At 38.3% G+C, this 13,066-nt stretch overlaps 1 protein-coding gene across 1 annotated transcript; it reads right to left on the reverse strand.

Moving 5' to 3' along the window:
• Positions 1–3,235: 3,235 nt before the first annotated feature.
• Positions 3,236–11,520, reverse strand: atp5f1d (ATP synthase F1 subunit delta). The gene is made up of 5 exons (XM_026929730.3): positions 11,274–11,520; positions 10,241–10,394; positions 7,251–7,339; positions 3,507–3,645; positions 3,236–3,343 (listed from the first exon to the last, which is right to left on the reverse strand). The coding sequence occupies exons 1-4, from the start codon at positions 11,391–11,393 to the stop codon at positions 3,523–3,525; spliced, it is 486 nt and encodes a 161-aa protein (XP_026785531.1). The 5' UTR covers positions 11,394–11,520; the 3' UTR covers positions 3,236–3,343; positions 3,507–3,522.
• Between the last annotated feature and the right edge of the window lie 1,546 nt (positions 11,521–13,066).

A 13,066-nucleotide genomic window follows, 5' to 3' on the forward strand; every position in this document is an offset into this window, starting at 1 on the left:
AAACTTCTCATTGTTAGCTGCCAGCGGCAGAGTCAGGGGCCCAACAGCAAAACCTCCTAGCACAAGCACACCCAGGCCCTGAGCACGCAGCTATACACCATAAAGTTCTCAGTGGAGTTCAGCTTGCACCATAACAACAATATAAGTTTTTAGTACATTGCTATCAGAGTGTGGCCTTTACACACCGTGTTTCAACTAGAATATTATCTGTGAGATGAAGCTGTAATTGAACGTAGCCTCAGGGATTCACCTAAATTATAATTCCTCCCTCAATTTAAGGTCAATTTGCACGAACGAATAACCTGTCTGTGTCTGTCTAAAGTTTGGTTTTATGACAGGTTAGATCACCTTCCAGCTAAGGTTTCAAAGACGTGGAAGCATGCCATCTAAGATAGAGCTATAAAATAATTAGAAGGGTAGATCCCTTTAAGGACACACACACACACGTTCACACTCCCACACATCCAAAGATAGGAGCTTTTATTCAGAAGACCAAGCTGATTAAACTGTGTCTAGATGTGGAAGGAAGACTTGCAGCTTTCTCTGAAACACTTGACCAATATTCTATTTTTGCACCTTGCTGTCGGTGACATAGAGAAGAGGCGGTGTTGTGGTTCACTTTGCTCTACATAAATCCCAAAATACATATAGAGAATAAGCAGGAACATCAGCGAGTAGCAAACGTGGCATGGTGATAGATGAGGAGATGAAAACGGACTGCTCAGAATGTGGCATTTCCTAGGTGTTTTAACAGGCAGCCACAGGGCATTTAGGTTTGTAATGCACTTGATATAGACGTATATTGCAGCTCAGTGTCAGGACCAGGCGTAGGACTGAGCCCTGCAGAAACTCTGCACAATCAGCATGAAAGGGCAACCTCTAAACAGCAGCGTGCCTTCTCCCCTACCGCCCACACCCAGCCAGCGTGCAGTATCTCACAGCTAGTCGAGAGTCCACAGCCTGCCTCCTGACAGACTGTAGACAAAAAAGAACAACACTTTACCCAGAAACCTCTCAACTGTCCTCTATGGGAACCTATTAAAGACGTGCTGCATGCTACGCTGTTTTTGAGCAAACCTCAAAAAACAAACCTAAATCTCAAACCTAAAGTATTTGGTCATTAGAATTTAATTCAGGTCTGTGTTATAGAAAATATACATATGCATCATATATATATATATATATATATATATATATATATATATATATATATATATATATATATATATATATATATATAAAAAAGAAGTGACAGGACTAACGGAACATTTCTTTACAAGTTTAGCAGGGAAACAAAAAGTTCCTATCTTTATTCTGAAAACATTTTCATTCAAAACAACTTTGATCCGAGCCAGGCTACAATCCAAGCATACATCTGAGCAGTTGAGGGTTAAGGCCCTTGCTCAAGGGCACAACAACAGTCCTGGGCTTTGAACTCAATTGTATAATCACTAGCTCAGAACCTTAACCACTATGCTAGTACTATGTCCCATTAAAAAAAATTAAAAAAAATAAAAAATCCCTAAGCCTGAATTTTAGTTCACACCACTTTAGTTCTTGAACATTCCATCCAGCTTCAGAGCTCGTCAAAATTGGCACCACAGAAATCGGATAGAGGGATTTTGCACAAGGCGCTCTTTTACAGAAGTGAGTGAAGGAAAATATGTAGATGTTTCAATAATGAAGCCATGATGTGGCTAGAAGCTGGGTTTCCTAGATTTTTTTCCCCCTATTACTTTTTAAGGAAACACAGAACAATCCATGTACACAAGGCTCCTACATAACCCAGCTCCCACCAATTAAGCTGCAATGTTTGCACTTCAACCATAATTAGAAAGTCGACAGCCTTAAAACTATTTATTACTATTTATTACAGTAGACAATCATTATGTAAGTATTTAACATTAGTTAGTTTATTAGAATCTCATTGTAACACCACGACCTGTGGTAATCCCCAATTCAGTGAGGAACAAGAGCAAGTGAGAGCATGCAGCCGAGACAGACGTCTAACGCTCATAAATGAACTTGTGATTGTCTTCAGAAACTCAAGTCAGCACATGATCACAGCTCTGTGAAGACAACCTGCATTTAAGAAAACCCCAGACCATTAAATGATAATTAATAAGAATTCCCACTTCACTGGACAGAAACACTGGTACTGCTAACGGATGAAATAAAACACATAGAACTATTAGCAGGGTGTCTAGCAGGTATAAAGTTAATTCTAATAATTTTTTTTTTGTAATGCTACTTCATGTGTAATTTAAGAAGGAATTTATTCAGACATTCCACATTTAAAACAGTTAAAAATAACTCATGAACAGAAGCCAGACCTAGAGTCTCTGGAAGACATAAATTTTAACCACCAAGTGTATTTGCTGTTGTCCAGCCACCAGTAAAAACAATTTAATTTTTTTTTCCGAAATTGCCAGGTCACTGCATATGCTAGCTCAATAGCTACGTTGTTGTCAGTTTAATGCCCCTTGAATAACCAGCAAAATTAAATGTTTTTAAAGCTGAGTAAATTGGATAAACGGGGAAATCAAATTATACCAGAGTAAGAATGACTGTTCCCTAAATTGTAAGACAATGCACATTCAACATTTCTATATTTTTGAGACAAACAAAATCTTTTAATGACCACTCCTGTATTAAGATTTTAAGAGTTGTGGAGAAAAACACCTTGGTAAAACTACACCTACACTGTGAGTCAGTTTATTAGGTACTATAGGGGTTCACCTATGCACAGGACTGGATTTCTGTAGAACAGTACTGCCCCCGTTCAGCACTCAAAGGTACTGCATGACCAAGCCTGTAAAGGTAAAGCACTGGAATTCACTGACCTGTGATTTTTAAAACATTTGTTACACTGGTCCAAATCACAAGCCACCATGTGGAGAGCATAAAGGCTGTTATATTTATGATTAATTCAGTTTGATTGGTCACCTGAATGGAATGGGTTTAATCTAAACCTCACTAATTGAAAAACAAACCAGGCTACAAAGAACATTTTGGACCTTTAGGAATTAAAATCTCCAGTAAATAGCCAGAATATTACTGTACCAAATCTGAACAATGAGCCGATTATTTGAATAGTTGTATTATGTTCATAAAATAAATCTGTACTGAGGGCAGTGGAATTTATTTTACAGTTAAAGGGGTCCCTGTTGTAGAGGACACACAACAGAAAACATGTCAAAGGGTTAAATGGGCAAAAAAAGCAGTAAACAATGAATTATTTCCAAATAAATTTATTGGTATATTCATCCACTGTACAAAGCAATCGGCTTGACTTGCGGTTACTGACTTCGTCTGGGTTCGGGAATTGATAAGAGCTTCTGACCTGGAGACAAACATCAATGGTGTAAATAATTCTACAAAAAATTCAAAATATTACAAATAAGCATTGTGCCTAAAGTATTATTTAGGATCTACATAGTGTCCTCATGATAGGATTACAATAAGGATGGAATAACACACTGTACAATGTTGATAGACAGACATACCATGAAGATGACAAATTTATTCCAGAGCTTTGATGATAGCTTCATTGGCTTCTATGCTGATCTGGGCTTCTGCCCTAGAGGCCTCATCTGAAGCGCTGACCAACTCGGACTGGGCCTTATCCAGATTAGCTTTAGCAGCCTGCAGGAGAAACAGACATCATTCATAAACTTTAAGAGCATTAGAGGTTTGGTTATATTGGTGTTGGGGGTGTGTTTTGCCATTAATTACAGTTTTTTACATGAACTTTAAAAAAAAAAAAAAAAAAAAAACCAACCACATCATACTTTTAACCATTTATAGTCATGTTTAATGCTGTGGACCAGCCATTAAACAAGTTAGTGCCTGTTACCACTTACAGCAGCTTTAAACAGTTGTTCTCTCACCAGACTTTTTTTGATGATAACATATTAGAACGAGCACTTGTGGTATAAAATCCAGTATCAATACTGATATTATGGATTTAACAATGCTGACAATACTGGTATAATTTTATACAGCTAAATATTATGCAGACAAAGTTGTTGACTTGACTTGTATGATTATCAATTTCCTAAACAGAAACATAATATGAAATAACCCCCGTTATAAATAACCTTATAACTTTAAAGCAAGCCATTAAAGAACTCCCAACATTGATCTTATCACTGGTGTTGTATGACTAATGTAAAACTGATGGTCAGGCCCTAGTTTAAAAGTTAACAGTTATGTCAGTGCTATAACAACTTTATTTTGCACCATGTAACAGATCAACTTAAACTTCCTTCCTGCCCCTATGTCCATAAATAACATCCTGCACATTACCTTTTGTTTTTAAAAAAGGTTTGGAGAGTCTCTTTTAGTTAAGGACTTTAAACACAAAACATTAGACCACAGTAGCATTTGTGTGGGGAGCGACATCTCTTCAATAGTCAAGCAAATTAACATGGCCTCTTTCCTGTGAGGGACATTTGTTATGGTGGTGATTACACAGCTGCAAAGGCCAAATATTGCTAGGAGTTAAAGGTCTCCCAGTGGGGATTTGACACATCCTCTGCACTTTAACAGGGACTGACCTTTCCTTCCTTATTAAGCACACAGACCCCTGAGCACTGCTATCACTCGGAAGAATAAAAAGTCATCCATTTCAATAGCGAACGAGACTGGCAGAAAAAGGTTGCATTAAAAAGGTTGCATTAAAAAAGGTCCAATAAGCATAATACACATAAAGGAGGAAATTAATAAAGGAGAAAAAGCTTTCAAATCCATTTAGGCAAGTTAAAATGGCACATCAGTCATGGGACATTTACAGCAATAGTATAGGTAGCAATGAAAATTTCTGTTCATAGACACTCAGCCAAGACATGAGTAATGTCATGAGTGATACAAGGCTTGTGTTACTAACAAGGGAAGGAGCCAGGTTTATGTTCACCTTTCATACATCTACAGATTACGTCCTCTGTCCACTGCACACTAGGGGGCAGATCAGAGCGACAACAGGCCTTACCAGCACCCAAATGCCTTCTTTGATCACATTTTGAATTTTACATAAGGTAAACCTTGAAGATGGTGGGAATTAAGGAGGCACAGATAATGTGTATCTTAAGAATTTAATAAACTCCAGCATCAAGATGGCAAATCAGGCCATCAAACTGCAAAACATCAACTGTCATCAGGACATGGAGAGTACATTTCTATCATGCTAAAGCAGAATTGGGTGAGACATGCACATCATTTTGTATGCTGCTTCACATACTTCCCCTGGTCTGTACGCTGGTGTTGAACCCTGTGCATGAGTCATGTTCATTTTTTGGATGCGCACAATCAATATACAGAATAACACACTATACATGCAGCAGCTATCTTGCATAAGATTAGTTAAAAGCAAGTATAACCCTGGGCATAGTCTCAGTTTAATATTAAAACACATTTCTAAATCTCACACACACTTGCCTGAAACAGCATTGAGTTGTTCAAACTGACTCAGTTGTGTTTGATATTTTTCAATGTAAAAATGTTACAAGACAAAAGAATTAATTTTGTCTCAGAGAGGAAGTCTAACTTTCTCAAAGGTATAAAACAGAACTGGACATTAAAGGTGTTTTGGATGATAATATAGTTACAATTTCATTTACATATTTAATTTAATAAAGTTGCATTTTGCTATAAACAGTAATACTGCACCAAGTATTGTATTTGGAGGCAAGCGTGTGAGATTTAAATGCAGTTTGCACAATGCCAAAGTGAAATCTATAGTATGTTTTAATTACATTCGTGGCTTCAGAACATTAATAAACAAAGAAACTTCAGAGCCTAAACATGCCTTGAGTTAAGAGAAAAATGTGTCAATTTAATTTTGATGGTACTATTAAATCCTTAGACTACTAAGACCCTGACTATGTAAGACCTGGATTAAGAACTCTATGAACACTGCATGCTATAAACAAACAAACAACCAACAACACTGATTGTTGCTGCCGTCTGTGTAAAACCCCCAAGCCTAAACAATGACCTGGACTTTCAACCTGGCAAAATCGTCTACTTTATGTTATAGCATAGTGGCTGTTTTTGATAAACCTGGTTGTTTGAGGCAAATTTGTAAGACAGCAATATAGTGCTAATATCTAGCTGCAATGCACAAAACTGAAATCTGTCATTCAAAAGACTAGCACAGTCAAACTGCAGGAAAAAGTGATTGAGTTTCTATCACTTCTATGCGCAGTTTTTACTGGATATACTGTTGTTCTGTAAAAGGCAAAGCTTTTGATACTATAGGGTTGTGCGGTTTCAGACGCTTTCCTACTAAAAGTACACCATGCCGCATCCACTTACAAGGACACAAGCACAGCGAGGTAAAGCACACCTGAGAATTGAGAAGCCTTGTAGGCTAGTACATAACATATAACACTATAAATGGTTTATGTTATATATTAATCAGTATCAGAGCCATTCAAGGCACACTTTAGTGAATTAGTATTGACTATGCTGATTAAATTCTGATCTGGGTACACTAGGGCTCCTTTCATTAAATGTGGTTAGGCTAGCTGTGTGTGAAATATGATCATATTTAAGGCAGAGAGAAAGGTGCAGCTTTTTCACAAAACTTGGCATACGAAGGAAGCATATTAACAATGATAACCATAAAAAGTTTTTCCAAAACAGTAGGCAGCAGCTGTGTCACACCCTGTACATTCTCCAAATAAAATGAGTTTATTCAGCCAAGCATATTATTACCTATATTTTACTGACTGTTGATGCGCAACATGTTTCGTATCACATGGCTGTATTATCTACGAAAAAAATCCTCATGAGCAACAGAAACTTTGGGGTGAAGCCATAGCAGACATAAGTGACTGAGTCCTGTGATTATGATATAAAAGTACCATGATGTAAATTAAAACACAGTAATCGGTCATCTTAAGCTTAAATTCTATATAGCCCTTATATTAATGTAAATTTGTGCCATATGAAACATGTACTTTTTGTTTTACTGTAAATAAAACTGTAAACAATAGAAGTGGAGTATTCGGGACGGGCAATTTGCTGGCTCAAAGTTTCAGAGTGATTCTGAAAAAGTGATCCTGGAGCCCTGCTGCATGGGTTTAGGATATGAGGAGTGTCTAATTTTCACATTCACAGAGGGTAAAAGTGCAGGTGCTGGTGTGTTTTTCTGTTGTCTTTTTTTTTTTTTTTTGTGGAAAGTTTTGTGGTGCCACCATTCAAATGTTTCAACAACTTTAAAGAAAACTTTGGGATGTGTTTCTTACAGAAAGGTCCAGGCTATCCAGAGGAACAGCCTCCTCAGCAAGCAGCTGCACCGAAGAGTCAGCATTGACGGTGACTGAACCACTGCTCACTGAAACACACAAAATACAACCAAACATCATTGCAGGGTCACTTATGACTTAACCGATAGTGTCATGTGCTTAACTCATGGAATATGGCGACCCATCTTTGTTCTACATCCTGTGGAACAGATTTTATTAAGTAGTTTTATTGCTTAAAGATAGACAATTATAACTGCACCTCTAAACATTTTCAGTGTCACTGAATTCATTGACTGTAAACTTCCATTCAATCTGCTGTTGAGGAGCACTACTCAGGAAGCACATTAAATGCAACTGTTCTAATTAAGTGCAAATGTTTTAATAAAGGGGAAAAAGTACAGCTACTTTTAGGAATGGGTTATTAGTAAGGATCAATTAGCAAACAGTTCCGAGAGTTAAATTCTGCAAACTCAAGAACAGAGTTAATACCATTTTGTTTCTTAAAGCATATAACAAGCTTTGTGCAGCTGTTTATCTGTGCATAATAAATCAGGGGCGGACAAATCATAACTTATCTCCAATATGATTCGCACTTCCATGTTTAGGAGCTAAAAAAAAAAAAAAAAAAAGTAATAGCTAATGTAATGTTACAACTAGAGAGCTAGTTAAATGCTTTAATAGAGACTAAGGAAATATATGATCGTGTAGCATTTGTGCCCCTAAGAAGTCAGAAAGTCCATGGCCAGAGTTTTGGCTATGAAATGTTGGGTTTTCTTTTCACATCGCATGTAAAATATGTTATTTGTGTTTGACTAGCATCTTTATTTTCTCCCTGCATATCTAAGCATGAGGTAACTCAGCAGGAGATTTATGACAGCTTCGCACCAAACTTTATTTAGCTCTCGTTTGTCAGTGTCTCCAAATGTTCCTGTGTGTTCTTGATTCTGAAATGATGGTCCATCTTCAGTGGATTAATCCACCTAGAAAAAAATAATTGTCAGCCAGCTCGTGCCTTGGACAGTGTGTGTAGTGCAGCAGGCATTGCGATTCAGAATGACCAGCTCGCTCAAAGTGCATTACGTTGTAGCAAATGAACACATTTGTTTTGCAAAAGTCAATAAGGAGTAGTTTTTTTTTTTTTTTTTAAAAAAAACAGGTCCTGGTTGTTGAACTTACTTGTCCATCGGGCATCTATAGACAAAAAAAATAATAATATCCTGAACATGCAAATGGTTGCCAGGGCTACTGATTTGGCCATGCATGATAAATTAATAAAAAGTATTCAGCACTTTCAACTACACAGCACCTCACAAAAAGAAACTGCTCCCTCAAAATATTAAATTTCATCTCTGCCACTGTTGAAGTAGTATACAGTAACTCACCTGGAAAAAAAAACCACATTATTAATTGTTAAGAAGGCATTAATAGTCATCAGGATTCAAGTCTGTATTTTGGCCACTTAGCTGGCCTATTAGAATTACGGCAGTTATAATGTCAGTGATCATTCAGACTTCAGGACACTGTTTTGAACAGTGCACCTGGGGAACAAACCTTCGAATGCTGACAGTAATGAGCTTTTTGGGGCAAAATGTGGTGACTTCCACAAATCTAGAGAGACTATAGCAAACTGTTTTTGTTGTAGAAAGGTTTTAACAGTTTTCTTCCCGTCATGCAAATGTCAGAAGTGCGGCTTGTAAAACTACTGCGGCTGAGCGTAGCGCTTTTTAGACTTGTGGTGATGTTCTCAAGTGATATTAGGCCTGTCACAATAATTCCTTTATCAACTTATCGTATGATAAATGGACATGACCGCGATCATTTCTGCTGACCTCGATATTCCCCATTGTGTTTACATGCATGTTTTTTTTTGTAAGAATGACATTTTAACATTTTAGCCACTTGCGCTGCTTCTGTCCTCTTGTCTGCTCTAGGACAGTCAAATTAAAATTCAAACTTCAAATATGCATCGAATTAAAGATAAAAATGCACAGTTGAATGCAGAAACTCGAATTGAATTCGAATTGAATTCAAATTTAAGATGTGTAGCAAGAACTAGCAATGATTTTACTATTACATACTATTGAAGAAAATGACGCTCAGGATATTAATGAAGCACTAACAATGTTTTTTCAAGAAGAAAAATCTAGAAAGAATAGTTCTAGTGTTTCCAGTCCTAGTCAATAATGTCAGAGATTGACCTGATTAAGCTGCGCGAGCTGAAGTTGAACAGTAAATGAACACCGCTAAACTTAAGCGCTTTACTAGCAGGTTAATTAACTCACCCAAACGCATCCTATACACATATGAGATTAATCAGGCATATATACATATATACATATATACATCATAGCCATAATATTATAACTTGCTTCTGCACAAAATAATGTGAACACACAAGTGAACTTAAAGTAAGGTGCAAGGTAGAATGCTAAATCATGTTGTGAATACACTCTTCCCGTAACAACACGCTAAAACATGGACAACAAAGAACTAAAGCATAAAAAATTCTAAATATTGTATTACGATAGTGTATTCATTGTAATATTTCAGGAGATCAGGTTTTCACAACAAGGGCAGTTTTCACATGTTTTTGTTGATACATGTTTAATATATAAAATGTGTGAATGTTTGGTTTAACTTTTGCATCTTCTCATCAACTAAAATGCCGTTGACTAATATTCGATGCTATTTTACTTATGTTTAATTTATTTAGAATATTTAATTTTTCTGACATGTCTGAATATTCTTAAGAATGAAAAGGTCATTGCTCTTTGAAAGACTGTACTTGCATTATTATGCTATTATATCATCATTAAATCAGTGGCACCAAATGGTCTTAAAATGACAATAATATCATTTGTTGCAATTATTTCAGGGACAATACATCGTCCAACAAAAGTAGTTATCGTGACAGGTCTAAGTGATACGCAAACTTAGCTTGAATCATGGAGATGAAACCTGTCAAAACCAACACTGCTGTGTAACCTTACCAAAATACTTAGCAGAGGAGCCGTCCTCGCTGAAGACAGTGACCACCCCGGGCCTCAGCACCTGCAGCGTGGGGACATGAGCTGGGAGGATACCGAAGGCGCCGGTCATCGTGGGGACATCGACCTGCTTCACACTGGCTCCATTGAAGAAGACCTGCAGAAACACATAACAGACCTGCTGAGTGAATACAGAATGCCTCCCTATAACTTATAATGTTAATAAAAACAAATACAGAATGAAGTGACTACCTTTGCACTTTATGTAGGGGCCAAGTTTTTCTTTTTTTTTTTTTGGGAGGGTTTGGGAAGGTCAAAGATTTTATTAACCTATTAACTGAAACAACTTCAAGGTGTAATATATACTTAAGGAAAATACTGCGAATGTAAACCAGAATGTAGAATTACTTCAGCTAAATGTTAAGTCAAGGTGAAGGGCTGTTAGCTTAGAAATTAGCTTGCTAGCCGTCAGTCTGCATGTCAGTGATAAACTGAAATGTGGATTTTAATAACTTTTAAACAAATTACATGGTCATAATGGATAAAACTGCTTCACATTAGCTGTAATTCATAAATTAGTGAAGTAAGAAAACATCTAATGTAACGTGGCTTAACTGAGTTCTAGCACGTTCAGCTAGCAGCACGCTAACTAACTAAAAATTATACGGGCTAACGCTGTTTAAAAACAAGCTTACAAAACTCTTTATACTGCTTAATAATATTATGCACAAATTGACTACTTAGTTATGTCAATTACTGAAATAACAACAACGGAATAAAACTCTCTTAAGTCAAAATTCGAGCTAATGACAGGATTAGCTAGCATGCTAGCTAGTTTACTAATAACAGCGCGCGACCACAGTTCACACACACAGTGGTTTTAACAGGTTAGAAATCGCAAGCACGCGCTATGTAACTGATTATATATTGAAGAGTAGTGTGGAGTGTGTGAATGTGTGAGTGGAACTGACTCCGGTGGAGTGTGTGTGTGGAGTGTGTGTAGTGAAGTCAGGCCGAGGCGGCGGAGACTCTGTACCTCATTCGGCGAGGCGAATGTGAAGGACATCTGCGGAGACCCGGCGGCCGCCTCGGCGTAAGCGCGAACCTGTTTCAGCGCAGGAGCCGCGCGGCGGAGCAGAAATCTCGCGGCCATCATTCTGTCTTCTAACTGTGAACAAAGCTCGACTTTCCAGCACACAAATAAACGAGCTACAGACCCCCGGGCCGAGCGAGCGAGCAGTCAGTCATTCAGTGAGCAACCGAGAGCGCAAGGGCACAGTGGAGTTACCCATAAAGCCACGCGCGCGCTTCCTCACGCATCATGGGAAATGAAGTTGTCTGTGCATTAACCCTTTCAGACCCTCTAGCTGGCTCAAAGTACATCACATTTTACTGTAATTTAAATTACTTAACAACAACAACAACAACAACAATAATAATAATAATAATAATAATCCAGATGATCTTACGTGTAACTTAAAGAAGTGCTTGTTTGTTACTGGGGAAAATTGCTTATGCTAATTAGCCTGAGTATTAACATACCAAAGACTACCAGAAACAAAACTCAGTGATGAATATAATACACTATATGGCCAAAAGTTTGTGGACACCTGATCATCACATGCATATTTAGTTCTTCCCCAAACTGTTGCCACAAAGTTGGAATCACATCTGGTATAGGACGGCTTTGTATGCTGTAGCATTACAGTTTCCCTTCACTGGAACTAAGGGACCTGTGCACAAAGCAAGCTCCATGAAGACATGGTTTGCCAAAAGTTGGAGTGGGAGAACTCATGTGTCCTGATCTCACAGAGCCCTGACTTCAACCCCACTGGATTCCTTTGGGTTGAACTGGAACACTGACTGCACCTCAGACCTCCTCAACCAACATCAGTGCCTGACCTCACTAATGCTCTTCTGGGGCCACTCTTCTGGGAAGGCTTTCCACTAGATTTTGGAGTGTGGCTGCGGTTATTATAACAGCAAAGCGGGGACTAAATCTGGACTGGGATGTTCAAAAAGCACATAATAGTGTGATGGTCAGGTGTCCACAAACCTTTGGCCAATAATTCATTCATTCATTCATTCATTCATGCTCTCATACATTCATTCATGCATTCGTCGTTAGCTACTGCTTTATACTGATCAGGATTTATCCCAGGAACACTGGGAACTGTGGAAATGCCTTCTGTATTGGATGCCAGTCTAACAGGGCACCACGCACACACAAATACACACACCCATTCACACCTATTAGCAATTTTTCAGCATAACATGTTAGGAGTTGGGAGAAAACATGAGAACCCAGAGGAAACCCACCGCTGAAAACGTGAGAAACCACACACACAGATGGTACCCCTAGCTCAGGATCAAATATGTGTTCATCAATATCATATTATTTATAAGAACTTCATTCAGGCACTTTTTTGTTTGAAGACAGAAGAAGACCAAGATGTTTGGAGAGTCAGCCATCAAGAGTTGTGTCTGTATAGAAAAAGAGTACTTGTTTAGGTACTTGTGGACAGTTTAATTGTTGCATTCAAGTGGGGGTGTGGTGGTGGGTCTGTTTCTGGCTGTGTAGGCAAGAAAACCATCCATCCATCCATGTTCAGCACCGCTTATCCTACACAGGGTTGCAGGGAGCCAGGGGACTCAGAGCACAAGGTAGAGGAGACCCTGGATGGGGTACAACTCATCGCAGGGCACACTCACACACTATGGACAATTTGGAGATGCCAATCTGCCTACAACACGTCTTTGGACTAGGGAAGGAAACTGGAGAGCCCAAAGGAAGGCGCCCAGAATCACGCAGAGACCATGCACACAGGG

The sequence above is a fragment of the Pangasianodon hypophthalmus genome, chromosome 11, assembly GCF_027358585.1.
Source record: "Pangasianodon hypophthalmus isolate fPanHyp1 chromosome 11, fPanHyp1.pri, whole genome shotgun sequence".
Lineage (NCBI taxonomy): Eukaryota > Metazoa > Chordata > Actinopteri > Siluriformes > Pangasiidae > Pangasianodon > Pangasianodon hypophthalmus.